Source organism: Anarrhichthys ocellatus, unplaced genomic scaffold (genome assembly GCF_004355925.1).
Source record: "Anarrhichthys ocellatus isolate YVR2014 unplaced genomic scaffold, GSC_Weel_1.0 scaffold1, whole genome shotgun sequence".
NCBI lineage: Eukaryota > Metazoa > Chordata > Actinopteri > Perciformes > Anarhichadidae > Anarrhichthys > Anarrhichthys ocellatus.
The window spans coordinates 16023661-16038252 of record NW_022280031.1 but is presented as its reverse complement, the minus strand read 5'-3'; the positions used below and the strand labels follow the sequence as shown (position 1 = coordinate 16038252).

The following is a 14592-nucleotide window of genomic DNA, read 5'->3' as shown; positions in this document are numbered from 1 at the left end:
TTAAAATATGCATAATATATCCGTTTTATAATGAAAGAGCCGTGCAGTTTTCTGCAGGGATGTGCACAAATATTGACCAAGGATTGTGCAAAAGTTTACAGTATGAAGTAGAGAATATGTGCAATGTACAGAGCCAAGCCAAACCCACCTGGTAACATCTCTAAAGCCCACTACACATTATATGTTTAGTGGTTTTACAAGAGGTTATGTGGTGCAGTACCTTATTGGGGTCTCAGTTGGTTGCCTGGCAATCTTACGCTGATGACAAAACTCCTATAACCATCTTATTTCTAGCCCACTTTGGGTTTTTGCTCCATAGCAACATTGTCATGTAATATGGCCACAATGCACCAATCAATGGTTGGATTTTGTGAATTAATTTTTCCCTCATAACGTCCGCCATGTTGGTAATCTGTTAAGCGTCCACAGTTTTTATCCACACGTTATTCTAAAGGCTGATGGATGTTCTCATGAATCATTGTATGCATACTATCCACATATAGAAGCTTCTTGTGGCTTCACAGCAACAGCAAGTGTGCTTTTCCATTTTTAGACACAGACAGGTCTGTGTGTCGCAGCTGAGGCTCTACAGTGTGAGTGTGTAACACTGACACATGCTCTCTCTCTCTCTCTCTCTCTCTCTCTCTCTCTCTCTCTCTCTCTCTCTCTTTCCGCCTCCGTACTTCAGTACAGAAATGGCAAAGCTCAGCGACAGGCATCCAGATGCACCCATCATCATCTTTAGCAAGACACACACACACGATCATCACGAACATCTGCAGCATCACCGGTATCACGCAGGTCTCCACTGCACAAATTCAGCTCTTCATGTCTTCAAAATATAATTCATTCGATAAGCAAAGTGACACACACACACACACAGAGACACACACACGTATATATATTTGGCAGGCGAGTCGGTTGCCATAACAACCAAACAGTCAAAGCAGGATCATTGAGTGAATCAGATGAAATGAAGCCTACACACAGTTGTATGTGTGTGTGTGTGTGTGTGTGTGTTACTGCAGAGCAGAGGAGCGGCTGTAACTCTCATATATTTCTGATTCTGTCCATTGTGGATTTGAGACTTTTCTGACTGTCCTCTCATGCGGTGTCCTCTCATGGGGCGATCAGAGAGAGAGCTGTGTTCAAATAAAGATAGACACAATGTCCCTTGTGATGTGAAATTCACAGATGGATATAAACCTCTCAATTGGGAGTCACGAAGTTCAAAATCATCAAGTTTAAGTCGAGAGTCTAAACTCCCTAGAACAGAGTGCTGCAGGAATGAGTCCTAAACCTCGGAGATGAGAAAATCTTTGCACTATATGGTTCCCTCATCTCGAAGTCTATGGGTTTTTTAGAATAGGTTTTTGGTTAGATGCCTCAAATAAGGTCTGCAGTTAACACAAGCGTTAATATTTTGTTCTACAATATTGAAATACGTCAGAAGAAACCCTATACATTTTGAAGGTTGTATCTTAAAAAAGGCGGTTGCTAACAAGTGGCAAAAAAATGAGACAACAAAACGTCATCAAACCGACGAGTCCGCCTTCTCGGTCTCATTGTGCGTATTCGCTTATAGCCTAACGATGGCTTTTTACTTCGACTGAATTCACGCTTCAAAAATCATAAAAGTGGTGTTCATTTGTTGAGATGTTCTTATTAAAATGAGAACCATGCATTAAGGTTTTAAATATTTACATGCGTCACGTGAATGTCGACCATGAAGGGAAGATGCATGAGCGGCCTGCATCACACACCATCATGGTGCATACGTCTTTCCTGAATGAGAAAAAGGTTGAGATATAGGCTCTGGACATTCTAGCATATTGCACAATAATATATAATACACATTATAGGTTACATTGAACTGGTTAGTATTATTAGACATTTATTGCTCATGGGACTCAACCTATGAAATCAGTGATGTGTTTTAAGTGCTTTGGCCTCATTCATTAACAGCTGCTATAATTCCTACAAACCAACAGATGCTCCATCACTGCACTCGCTGAGTTCAAGGCCCTGAAGGTTCAAGTCTTTTTTTTTCGAGATAAAGAGAAAGAAACTCAGAAAACGTCATCATGTTTTATTCGTTTGTTTGATTAGTCTAATAGGTTGCTTTTGTTTCAGTGCAGTACCTCAACTCAGGTACAGTGTCTTGGTCCACACGGGGTCTAGCTGTCCTCTGGTCCCTTCTCGTTTGTGTCCCTCTCTTTATTTGTTAATCAATTTGTGCATACTGAAATTCTCCACAATTAGTGACCCAATCTGAAGCAGAGCACCTCTAGTACACATGAGGGACTACATATCCCAACACACCTTGAGCAGCATCTGCTGGAGAATCCTGGATGAACAGCTAGAAGATGGATGGTTGGATGGTGTGTTTCCTCTGTTACTGTGTGTATCGCTGCGGTACAGGCTCCCTCCTGTACATGTCGAGGCTTCATGAGGCATTTCAGTCAGAGAGGAAGACACCCGGAGGGAGACCGCTGCATCTGATTGGCTGATGACCCTTAACAGGCCACCAATCAGACACCTTCCTCGCTGTGTGACTGCGTGTGTTTCCCTCTCCGTCTCTGAACACACTGTTTCAGCCTGCGCATATTTTTATGTTTGCAGAGCTGCATGCATGCATGCGTGTGTGTGTGTGTGTCTGTGTGCAGGATGCTAAAACCGGGAGCTGTGAAGGAGGGGGAGGGGCGAGGATAGAGGTGCTGAAGAAATAGATGAAAAAAGAAAGAAAGACGGATACATAGAAGAGAAGAAGAAGAGAGGAGGAGGATAGTGAGGAGAGGACAGATGCTGAGGAGAGAGTGATAGTGAACGGCACGCTGAGGAGAGATAGACAGAGAGAGTGAGGAGGAGGAGGAGGAGGAGACGATCTGCTGGAGGAAGCAGCAGCATCGTCGATTTTCATAGGAACCAAGGCAGCTTTCCTCTGTTGCCGTGACGATGGGCTGCTGGCTCTCTGGACCGTGGATGGGTGACCAAACGGTGAGCATCCAAAGACCTGCCTCCATGTTATAAATGATGCTGTGTGTTTCATGACGTCTCATTGGAAGAAGATGGAACCGAGCTCTGTGAGGCCCTTTGAGGTTTGTGTGTGTGTGTGTGTGTGTGTGTGTGTGTGTGTGTGTGTGTGTGAGTGTGTGTGTGTGTAGATGCAGATGCAAAATGGCATCATTTCATGAATTCTGCTGCACTCTGCATTTGTGTGTGTGGATAATTAACCTAATTTATGTGTGTTTCATAAGACAGTTCATGTCTAATTCTTTTGTGAATATGTAGAATTTTTATGTTGTCATATTTGTCATCTCCACCTGCTGAAGGCTCTCCGTCGTTCTGCTGCCGTCCTCTGTATCCACACACAGGTGCCATTTTGTGCTCCTCAGCTCATGCTATGTGTGTGTGCGTGTGTGTGTGTGTGTTTGTACGTGTGTGCGCCTGGTTGAATGTAGCTGAGGGTGACTCATGGTTGTGGTTTGCTGGAGTTAAAAATACTGTTCATGCATCTAATTCGATGGCTGCTGAGATGTGTGTGTGTGTGTGTGTGTGTGTGTGTGTGTGTGTGTGTGTGTGAGCCAGGGAGGATGAGGCTCATACTGGCTCGTAGATGTTAACCCTTTAATGGGAACATGCACACCATGTTCACACTCGTCATATTTGATTTTAATCGACTGTTTGTCATATTGGACTGAATCCACCATCTGTGTGCAGACAGAGCTGTGTCTTGTGACCCAGTTGCATAATTTCAGCTAATTCAGAGTTTTCAGTTCATGGTGTGTTGTGCACACTGTAAAAAGAAAGACTAGAAGTGCAGTAAAAATGGTAGCGTGCAGACTTAAATTTGAAACAGCCACATCTTTAAAACTCCACTGCTCAAATTCTAATGCAGGTTTTCTGTTATACATTTGTGGCCTTCAAGCCCAAGCGGAGGTAACTCCGATGACATCACTATGACATCATCAGGGTTATCCTCCAGAACCAAAGAAGGCATTGTGCTTTTACAGGCTGAGGAGGAACAGTTGTTCTGCTAACCGTGTAGAGGAGTTGGAGTACGATATGGCAAAATGTCATGTCACAAGCCGGGAACACGATCCAATCACAATTATTTTTCCATCCAAATTCAAAAAACTAATTCTCAAGTTCTCAAATTTAATACTAGTTTGTTTAAAGCTTCTTTAAATTAGTTACTTTTCAAAATGTCAAAATGTTACTTTTAAAACTGGTTCGCCAGTTACTTGTGTTATTTCCTTCTTCCAAAACAGTGGTGAAGAGCACCAGGAGCAAATGTAAGGAGTTGAATTTTTATTAAAAAGAAATTAAGCCTGGTGTCTGCATGCCAAATTAATGAGAGCACTCAAAGTCAAATTGCCTCTTAAGTTACCATATGACCAGTTGCTGACAAGCAATGTAACATATAATACGTTATTTTTTCAGTGCAGTGCTCAGCCAACATCTAACAGTGTGGCGACATTACATCACGTCCAGCAAACTTCACGTAGAATTATGAAGGCAAAACAGCATCACCTTTTTCAATGAATTAAACTGATCATAAATCATATAAAACGTCAATATTGACATAAATCTGTCCTGCTCATTGATTTAAAACATCATCAACAATTGCCAAAGAATGACTGTATATATCTTATATTGACTAAGTCTAGCTAACACCAGTGCTAATGATGCTAAAGGCTGCAGGATGCACATGCTGACACCCAGTTCTTTGAAACTGATAGTTTCAAAATAGATTTTCCTGTTTGAGATTGACATTTTTTCTCAAATCCAGTTTCCTCATTATAATCAGATGCTTTGACATGATCAGAAGATAGAATGATGCAGCGGATCATTATTTTCATACAAACATTGACTTGACTGAGTGATGTGTGATGCTATATTGTGTCTGGTATTTGTCAATCTACAGAGAATACTCGGAAACTCTGCCGCTGTAAGGAGCTTTTTTAGCTTCTTCATTAAGCTTCTAGTTTTGTTTTTATGACATCTGTTTTACGCCAAACGCCAGACAGAAAAAGTCAGCTTCTATCTGGTGAACACGGTGAACTGTCGAAAAGCTAAAGAACCAGATGTTTTTCTCCAAACCAGTGCTAACTACGTGAGCGTGAACTTACATTCATCAGGTGGACACAAACATAACTCCAACAGGATGATCATCTCGCTCTGTGGCTGTCGGAATAAGCAGGAGTTTGCGAACATCACATCCCTTCTCTTCCTCTCTCTGCTTGTCTCAGGTGAGTGGGCGGAGTCTTACCAACCTGAGCCAGCGGGATGCTCTGCGAATCCTGGCGGCCAGTCAGCGTCCAATCACCATGCAGATCAAGGGTCAGAGGGGGTGTGGCACCGAGGCAGACAGGGGAATCTGGGAGCCGCTTCCCCTCAATCTGCAGCATCTCAACCTGCCCCTCCCACTGATGGCGGGGCTCAACGCCTCCAGCCCCTCCTACCAGGACAGGTAAACACACACACATACACACACAGAGAAAGACAAGTTATCATGATCAATATGAATGATTGACAAATGGAGTACATTAGGGTTTTTTAGCTCTGCAGATGATTTAAAAAATGTTTTCTTTGTCTTGAAGACGTCCTAATTCTGTGTTCTTGTCGTCTGTTTCAGACATTATTACAGCCATCTGTCTCTGCCACAAGATCACTGTGAAGCAGGACGGTACAGCTACCTGTCCAGCTCCCCACGGGACACTGTGGACATCGGCCACCAGGTGACACTGACACACTAACACACTCACATTGAAAATGTTACAATGTAAATGCAACAATCTTAAAATATCTATTGGATATCTTATCATATCTGGCCTCAGCAATGATCGATTTCAAATTCTTTACATTGGCAGCTTAGTCCGGATTTGACAAAGGATTCCTGCAATTAGTAATAAATGAACAAGCCATTAACATATAAAATGCTTTGTCATTGTTTCACATCATAAATCCTTCAGGATCCAGAACTGACTGGTCGTGGACCAAAGGGACAGAACTGCCTGATGGGATGTTGTAATGCAAACCTGGAGGAACCTAACGGGTTCCACAGTCAGGTAACCAACACTGTGTTGTGTATCTTACAGCTGCATGTCTTCATTTTGCAATAACTGTGTCAGAGTCAATAAGAGTTTCAGTACTGATACCAAAATAATTACCTTTTTCGTTTTGAGTAGAAATAACAGAAATTGAGAGTGATTGCAATGTGTTCTTATCGTTCTATAAATATCACAAACAATATCTTTTGATTCAAGACTCAAGTGCACCATGCTTAGTGTGCAGAGGGTGTGGTAGTGCAATCTGTTCATTCTTATGCCATTGTGTCACAACCAGAGAGTAGGAATAAGGGTTGGACGTGAGAGAATATTTATCTGTTTTCTGCAAAAACCTTAAATTTGTCTTCTGTTATAAATCTGATGATATGTCAGCTGTTAATTATTTACATGTCTGGTACATGTCTGGGTCTGACTGTTGCAGACAGAGTAGGGAAGTCACAAAATATTGAGAGGTGGACTGACACATTTTTGGTTTTGGTCTTTTCATAAGACTTGTTGAAAAGAGTAATACAGAATATGGGCACCCTTATTCTTTAACTAAACAAGCCAAACTTACTTAAATATATCAGTTCAATGTTGTCCAACATACAAGCACTTTGCCTAGATAAAAATCATAAAAAAACAAAATTTGTATTCAAGTATGGAAATATCTGATAAAAGAGACGAAGACTAAGATTCTGACCAAGAATTCACTACTAACCTTCTGTATTTGACAGTTTCTCACTGCAACAAACACATTTAGTCATCACTCAGAAGGTACCGCAGTCCCGCACAGATAAAATATAAAAGATGTAGTTATTTATAGTGTTTTGGTGTGTGTATTTGTGTAAATGATCACGGGACTGAGGATGCTTGTTGTTGCAGACGGACGACGAGGACTTCATGCTGGAGAAGCCGCTGGGCTTCCTGCCGCTGCACCATGAGCTTGACAGCGGTCTCGGCTGGACTGATGGTTCCCTCCACCAGGGCGACCTCTCGGGGCTGGAGACCGAGGAGGGAGGCCTGGAGGACTGTCATCCACACGGGGGCCTCGCCCCAGGGGGTTGTGGAGGCTTCGGAGGAGGCGGCTCTCCTTCTTCTGAGTCCTTTATTTCCTCAGAGCTCAGCGACTCGGGCTTCTACAGCGTGAGCACCGGGGAGTTCAGGCACTTCCAGAGGCTACTGGAGAAGCGAATGCGGATGTACAACGCCCGGCTGCAACATCAGGGCGAACCCTGCGAGAGGCGGGAGCGGCGTGACAGCTGCCCCAAGAGCCACCGCGAGCTTCTGGAGGCCATCCCTGAGGTGCTGACCATGCAGTCTCAGTGTCCACACCTACAGCTCGAGATGGATGACGGTGCTGGGCCCATGATGGATATCCCACCCCGCGGACTTTTCAGGTAGAAGCTGATAGAATGACTGCCCCTGCAAAAGGGCAGACTAGGTGTAAGAAGATCGAATTACATAGCAACAACATCTAAGTTGGTGGTTTCAAGTTCTGTCTGCTGTTTGTTTGTTGACCTCACTTTCTGTTTGTATTTCCAGGGTTTCATCGGTCCAGTTCCATAAAGCTGACCGGCCCTGTCTGGACCGTCACAGCTCCAGCAGTGGAGCCCTCTTCAACCCCTCCCACGCTCATGCTGGAGTCTCACGAATGACTGCCCCGGTCCTCTCCACCTGCAGCACCCCATCCAGCAACCGGAGATCACTAGTACCCATGCAGCAGCACCACCAGAGCTCCAGTTCAGTGGGGATGCTGAGGAGAAGCCGAACTCTGCACCATCGCCCTCCTCCACAAGAGTACCGCCGTCGAGCCAGCCACCCAGCTTCTCCCTCCTACTGCGCAGCAACCCTGCACCACTGCGGAGGTGTCCCGCCACATAACGTCCTGCCACCAGGCCTGCCAGAGGAAGGTGAGCTGGTGGCTGGTGTGTTGGCTTCTCACCCAGCAGGCCTGTCCCTCTCACCACAACAACACCCCACTTCTGTGGGGCATATCAGGGGCACCAACACCCACGAACGCTGCTACGACAACAATCATAATGCCCAGATCGCTCACCACGACTGGTGGCACTCGCAAGAAAGAAACTTGATGCCGGAGCAACTGGTGACAGAAAGGGACAGAGAGATCGAGAGGGAACTGGAACAAAAGAGGCAAATGCAAGAGAAAGAGCTGGAGAGGGAGAGGGAGGCGCAGATTCAAGAGGAGATGGAAAGAGAGAGGCAGCAGGAGCTGGGGAGGTGCCGAGCAAGAGAACAGCAGCACCTCCAGGTTTTGGTCCACCCTCCTCAGGCTGGGGATGTCAACGACACCTGGCCGAAACCGGCCAACCGTCAGTCCCAGGGTGGTGGGGGAGGCAGAGGAGGTCTCTACAGCACCCTGGAGGGCCACATAGGGGCCGGCTGTGCTGCTGGATGGGATGCAAAGATAGGACACATGAACGCATGTTCAAGCCCTAATCCCAGTTGTGGTTTGCAGCCAAAACTTAATCCGAGCTCCAAACCCAACGCAACCTCGCGGATCTCCAGAAACCAGCTCCTGAGAGACCGGGCGTCCCAGTTGGCGGATGAACGCAGTGGGATGAGCACAGATGAGGAGACCAATACCGACATGCTGATGGGTCGATACTGGAGTCGAATGGAGAGAAGGGAACACTTCCTGTTGGCCCGTGAGCAGAGGCAGCAGCAGATGCAGGCCAGAGGAGGAACTATCCGCGACGTCATCTTCAGGGGCGGAGCTATCGCTGGGGGTGGAGGAGCCTCTGTTGGAGACGGAAGTGTGCTGGACAGCAGAGGGGGCGGAGCTTTTGCAGAAGGGAGGTGCCACACGGTCCTGGAGCTGAGTCAGAGGAAGCTGAGTCGTCTGAGGAACAGGAAGCTGTTGGATGACTGGACGACAGTCGAGGAGCTGCTGACTCATGGGACCAGGCTGAATAACCATGACGGCATGCTGTGTACCAGCTCCCTGCTGACGGTCACCACCGTATAACTGCATGGGCACCACATCTAACTGTAACTCTGTGTGAGTGTGTGTGTGATGTTACGCTAACAAAACGACATTTTAGTAAGTCCTTGTGTTCTGTCTTCTCCAAAGTGAGATGAGAAAATGGATATCAGTTTCATCCTTGTGTGTCCAGTACAGAGAAAAGTCCAGAACGTGTTAAGCATAGCTAAGCACAAAGACTGGAAGCGTGGGGAAACTGCTAGCCTAGCTTAATCAAAAAAGTAAAAAACAAAACAATTTACAAGAACTCTAAAGCTAACTGATTTAGAGCTGCAACAATGAATTGATTAATTGGAAAGTATTAAATGAATCGCCAAAACAAAAGTTGTGGACAAATACGAGATCGTCCTCTTCATCTCCGTACTAGAAGCACTAAAATCAAACTGATATCCATCCTCTCATATCACTCTGGGAAAGACGGTGTACAAGAAGATTTACAGAAATGTCGGACTGTTCCTTTAATGAATGTGCGCGAGAGAGGGAACCTCACTGTCATCGCTGTACATCACCTCAACTGATAGCTTTATGTGTGGCTGTGTCATCACTGTACAGCACTCCAGACACAATGTGTGTGTCAGTGCATGACGCTTGTAAAGACAAAACAACGGAACAAGGTCAGACGTGCGCGTATGTTTGCATCATGTGTTTCATGCTACATCTTATGCTACATGTATTTCACGGAATCTTTGACGAAAATTACAAAAAAATGTTGGTTGAGACTCAAATCCTCAAACAGACCATGAGATTTCGGGGAGCAATACTGTTCTGCGTGATGTACCTGGCTGTGCACTAACGATAGATCACATACCACTACTTTTCCATCAGGGCCACAGAACACATCAACTGTAGCAACGCAGACAATGACACCTGAGATTTGATACCAAATCCTGAATGGTTTTTATAGAAACTCTGTTTACAATTAAAATATCAATCGGTGGGAGCTTTTGTAACTGAAATGATAAAAAAAAACGCAACCTCATTTATTTGGTTGTTGAACACTAGTGAAACCGTGTTGATCAGGGACGGGGAACAATGTGCCACGGACGTTTGCCGAGCATTTTGACTGCAGCTTTAATCTAGAAAATGTTGTGATTCAGTTGGTGTTTATCCTGCATTCACGTCGTATAATTCAGACTGCACTTGTGATTTAGAGTAGGAGGTATCAGGAATTTCAGATTTATCAATAAAAACAGTGGCGAAATGGTTGCAAAGTCCCCACCAATGAGAGTTACATCTAAATAAAATGCACTACTAAGACACAATTAATTCAGATAATTAGAAAGTAGCTATACATTAAAAATGTATTTTCATATTAGCTAAAAATAGGTAAAATGATTTTAAAAAAAGCTAATCTAGACTTGATGTCCATTTATCCATTTATCTGAGATGTAGGCTAGAAAAATCATAAAACAGAAAGAAAGCACCATAATGTGTGAAGTCCTATTAAAGGGAGCCCCCCCCCCCCACCCCCCCATTCTTACTGTTCTGCTGACACGGCGTGAATACAGCATACGATTTGTTGCCCTTCATGGCACATTGTTCTCTGTTCCTGCTGGTGTCTTTGCTGTTGGCAGGATGTTTACAGATCTACCTACCCAGGTAACAGCTTATGCATGTTTACTGAAAACTACAGTGATGCATTGACTGTGTGGAGACAATTTCAAAGAAAAGAGGATGCACCTCGAGTCAACTTTACCTTGTCCAGACTGCTGCAGCGGCTGTACTTTGAGCTCAAGTCAGTGTTGACATTCCACTAAAAGCAGGTACATTGTGAGTAAATCTGAAATCTTCTGATTCCAGGTCTGCAGTTCGGGAAAAAGTGCAATAATACCTCAAGCTAGTTTTTAATATGACAATGACAGTGCGCTCCCTTGTCAGGTGTCCATCGAATGCAGTAACTCGTTTTAAATCAAACAGATGCACAAACGTGACGAGTGGCCGCAAGTGCACAGTAATCCTAGAATCTAAAATGGCAAGAGCAAAGGTTATGTAGATATTTACATTATTTCTTTACATTGTTTTCCATGAGAGGGACCTAAGAAAACAACTTTTTGCACATCATTTTTTATACAAAGAAGTTTTCCCTACCTTTCTGTACCGGGGACGAAGGCCAGTGGAACGACTGTAGATAGAACGACAGTGTGTGTTGATGTTTTCTTTATAAACTATCATAGTGATTTGGAGAGGAAAAAAATAAGTTTATTGTCATTGTGTTGGATATATTTCAATATTTTTCTTGTGATGGTTACGAAACCAATGTGAACAGTTTGTATGATCTTTAAATTCGACTTGATTTACCTTAAAGCTGGTGAAACTTTGATTTTCCATTTTCAAAGAGTGAACACAAAATGTGAATATTACTGTCGCTTTAAACGGCTAAATTGAATTTTACTGTTGTTTTGTGTCATTATGACATGTACATATTGATTTTGTCGGAAGGTGCAGGTGAGGTTGGAGTTAGCAACAGGACATGCTGATGCCATCAGACGCCTCCAGTGGTTTATCATGTGATGCTGTAGGTTTATAGCTGTGTTATGGAGGCTGTAAATACAGCACAGAGATTAACATTGTAGTATTAGTATGTTTAACACTCACAATATTGTCAAAAAGTGGTTCAGTTTGTTCGGAATGTTAAACGTGGCATCCATGAATTATAAATAGGATCACTGACACTTAAAGGAACACTACAACAATTCTAGATAAATCTCCCAGAGTCACATGCTTCAGTTTCCTCTCTGTGTGTCCAGTACAGAGATGTGTCCAGCACATGTTCAGCACAACTTAGCACAAATACTGGAAGCAAAATAAAAAAAACTTCCACTAACCAATGTTAAATGTTTAATTGTATTAATTTAACATGTGTAGGAATAGAAATGTATATAAAGGACACGTTGTGGCTTTACCGGATGTGTTTAGCTTGGTTGGTACAAAGTTTGGGAGCCGGAGGAAACTACGAGACTGTTTTCATCAAAAATGAAAGAATGCTAGCAAAACTCTGAGCTACGTGCTAACGTCAGCATACCGTCATGCTCACAATGACAATGTTAACATGCCAATGTTCAGCAGGTAATGGTCTCCTTCTTAGTTTAACATGTTAGAATGCTAAGGTTTGTCTAAAAGCTCTAAACTTTACGCACAGTTGAGGCTGATGGGAAACAATGAAGCATTGGTTAAATTTGTACCTAATGACACGAAATAAAAAGTTGAATGTATCTTGAAAATGATTACAATTAATCCTAAGGGGGCCATGAACGTCTGAACCAAATATCATGGAAGTCCATCCAAATAGTTGAGATATTTCAGTCTGGATCAGTGGTGGTGGAGGAAAAAATATAAACAACTCCAAAGCTGTGTGATTTATGAGATATATCCTCTAAGCTAACAAACTAGTCAACAAAACTCTTGATAGGCTCAGTTGTTAAATCCAACCAGGGAAATAGCCATCACTGGGCACACCACCAGGCATGGCTGAATCACTGAACAATCTGAGGCCTAAACTGGGCATCTCAAAAGCTCTTTTTTATCAAAGTGAGGTTGCCATTCCAAAAGCAACTGGTTCATTTCAAAATCAGACAGCCTCGGAGCTGCTGGAAGCTTGAGCTATAGGCTTGCAGTTCCCCTCCGCTCCCAGTCTTTGTGCTAAGCTGAGCATGTCCTGGGCCTCTCTCTGTACCGGACACACAGGGAGTAAACTGACATCCATCCTCTCATCTGACTCGAGAGAACACAGAGAACAAGGAGGACTGACACATATTTCAAACTGTTGGTTTAAAAAAACACTCGGACTCGGAGAGAATAGACGTGGAATCTGTTTGTTTCCATGTTTTCTCTCTCTCTCTCTCTCTCTCTCTCTCTCTCTCTCTCTCTCTCTCTCAGCTGTGACTCAAACAGTGAATAATGGATGACGATGAAAGAATTTTTCCTCCCCACCCCCCCACCTCCCCTTCACTCTCTTTGCTTACGTTACACAAGGACACTGAGAGCTGAAAATAGAGCTGCTGTCCTCATGTGATGTGAAATTAAAAGCACACTGGAGCGGAGACACTTGCTGCTGGGGAACTCAACACTCATTTTACTCCATCTGACAATCCCTCCATCCAGCCTGCAACACCACCTCCATCTGTCTGTGCAAGGGAAATTTTCACAACAGCAAGCTTTTTGGAATTTGACGATGTATATGTGATTGTAATAAAGAGATTTTAATTAGCTATGACATGGCGGTTTTGTGTTTTCACTGATATTTGGCACGTCTTGAAACCTGGGCTTAGCTATTTTAGTCATAGCTGGTCTGAGGAGGTGAATTCATGTGTTACTGTAATAGATTATTAAGTGAGGCCACATTTTTCATGGATTTTTTATGGATGACTTAAAAGTTCCTTCCTCAGTTATTGGCCTGGACCCCACATGAGTTCATCATCCATTCTTCATTGACAAAGATCATACGCATCCATTCATTAATTAACCATTAAATTAAATATAGTCCAGAAACACAAATCAGTTTTGTACCTTAAACAACTGGCATTCATTTAAAAAACAAAACTATATTCATCAGATACATCTTATATCATCACTTCTACCGCTCAGAATCAAAGGAGAAAAAAGAAAGAGGTTACTCATAATCAATGGATTTATTTTTCACCAATAAAGACATAATAAAAACACAACGAAATTCTGTGAAATGAGCAAACTCCATCCACTGATGAAACCTGAGCCAGCCCTAACTATATGCGTTATCAAAAATGGAAAGTCTTAAGCCTGCTCTTAAATGTGCTGAGTGTGTCTGCCCCCCGGACTGAAACGGGAAGCTGGTTCCACAGAGGAGGACCTTGATGAATATATAATATAGTACATAAATGAACATGTAAATCCCATAGTCCCATAGTCTGTGCTGCACATGTTTAGTGAATATTGATAATTAAAATGTAGACAAAAAATATCCTCAAGTTTAGGTGAAAGTTAAAGACAACACATAACAAAGTGAAGAACTTAACGTGTCTGTAAACTCTGATGGTGAGTGTACTTCTTTACTTTTGTTTTCTTTTTATTGAGTCCAGTCTGCATAAAGCTGCTAATATTGAGAGTAATAACTTAATCCCCAGTTGTAATTATTGAAGTCAGTGTTTCACTTTTGTCACAAAACAAACAAGATATCCCTCTGGACTGAAGTCTGATTACAAAAATATTTCAAATGGAGCATTTTTCCACAAGTGTGCCTCACTATGCATCATGTTAGATACAATGTCTGACCTCTTACATGAAAGATAGTTAACTATAAACTATTGAAATAAAACTCCTGAATCTTACAGTTATTTGAAAATAATAGTGCAGCAAAATTGTTTTTTAAATTAAGATTTACTCATTTGTTTTGACTTGACTTACTTCATATTATTAGAGTGACGTAACATTAATAATCCCCCTTCATCAAGAATCTATGCTGAGTTGATCACTAAACAGGTATGTTGTGGATGAACAGTTACTTGTTGCGTTATATTGTGTCTTGATTTATCAATCAAAGGAAGGAAAGATGATGAAGACCTC

General features: G+C 42.9%; 1 protein-coding gene across 2 annotated transcripts; it reads left to right on the top strand.

Moving 5' to 3' along the window:
* The first annotated feature begins 2769 nt into the window (after nt 1-2769).
* On the top strand, nt 2770-12831 carry LOC116387420 (uncharacterized). Of its 2 annotated transcripts, none has more exons than XM_031854484.1 (6): nt 2770-2997; nt 5253-5473; nt 5639-5741; nt 5976-6071; nt 6936-7450; nt 7596-12831. In XM_031854484.1, exons 1-6 carry the CDS (start codon nt 2956-2958, stop codon nt 9037-9039), a joined length of 2421 nt encoding a protein of 806 aa, XP_031710344.1. In that variant the 5' UTR covers nt 2770-2955; the 3' UTR covers nt 9040-12831. The 2 variants fall into 2 exon arrangements, with proteins under 2 accessions (XP_031710344.1, XP_031710334.1); XM_031854474.1 differs by lacking the exon at nt 2770-2997 and adding an exon at nt 3007-3098.
* Nucleotides 12832-14592: the final 1761 nt, after the last annotated feature.

Bases quoted from the DNA above. Each gene is read 5' to 3' on its own strand.
- LOC116387420 (XM_031854474.1), top strand. From the start codon at position 3,048: ATGACGTCTCATTGGAAGAAGATGGAACCGAGCTCTGTGAGGCCCTTT. The intron at 3,099-5,252 runs GTTTGTGTGTGT...TGCTTGTCTCAG, and splicing joins GCTCTGTGAGGCCCTTTGAG to GTGAGTGGGCGGAGTCTTAC. The intron at 6,072-6,935 runs GTAACCAACACT...TTGTTGTTGCAG, and splicing joins CTAACGGGTTCCACAGTCAG to ACGGACGACGAGGACTTCAT.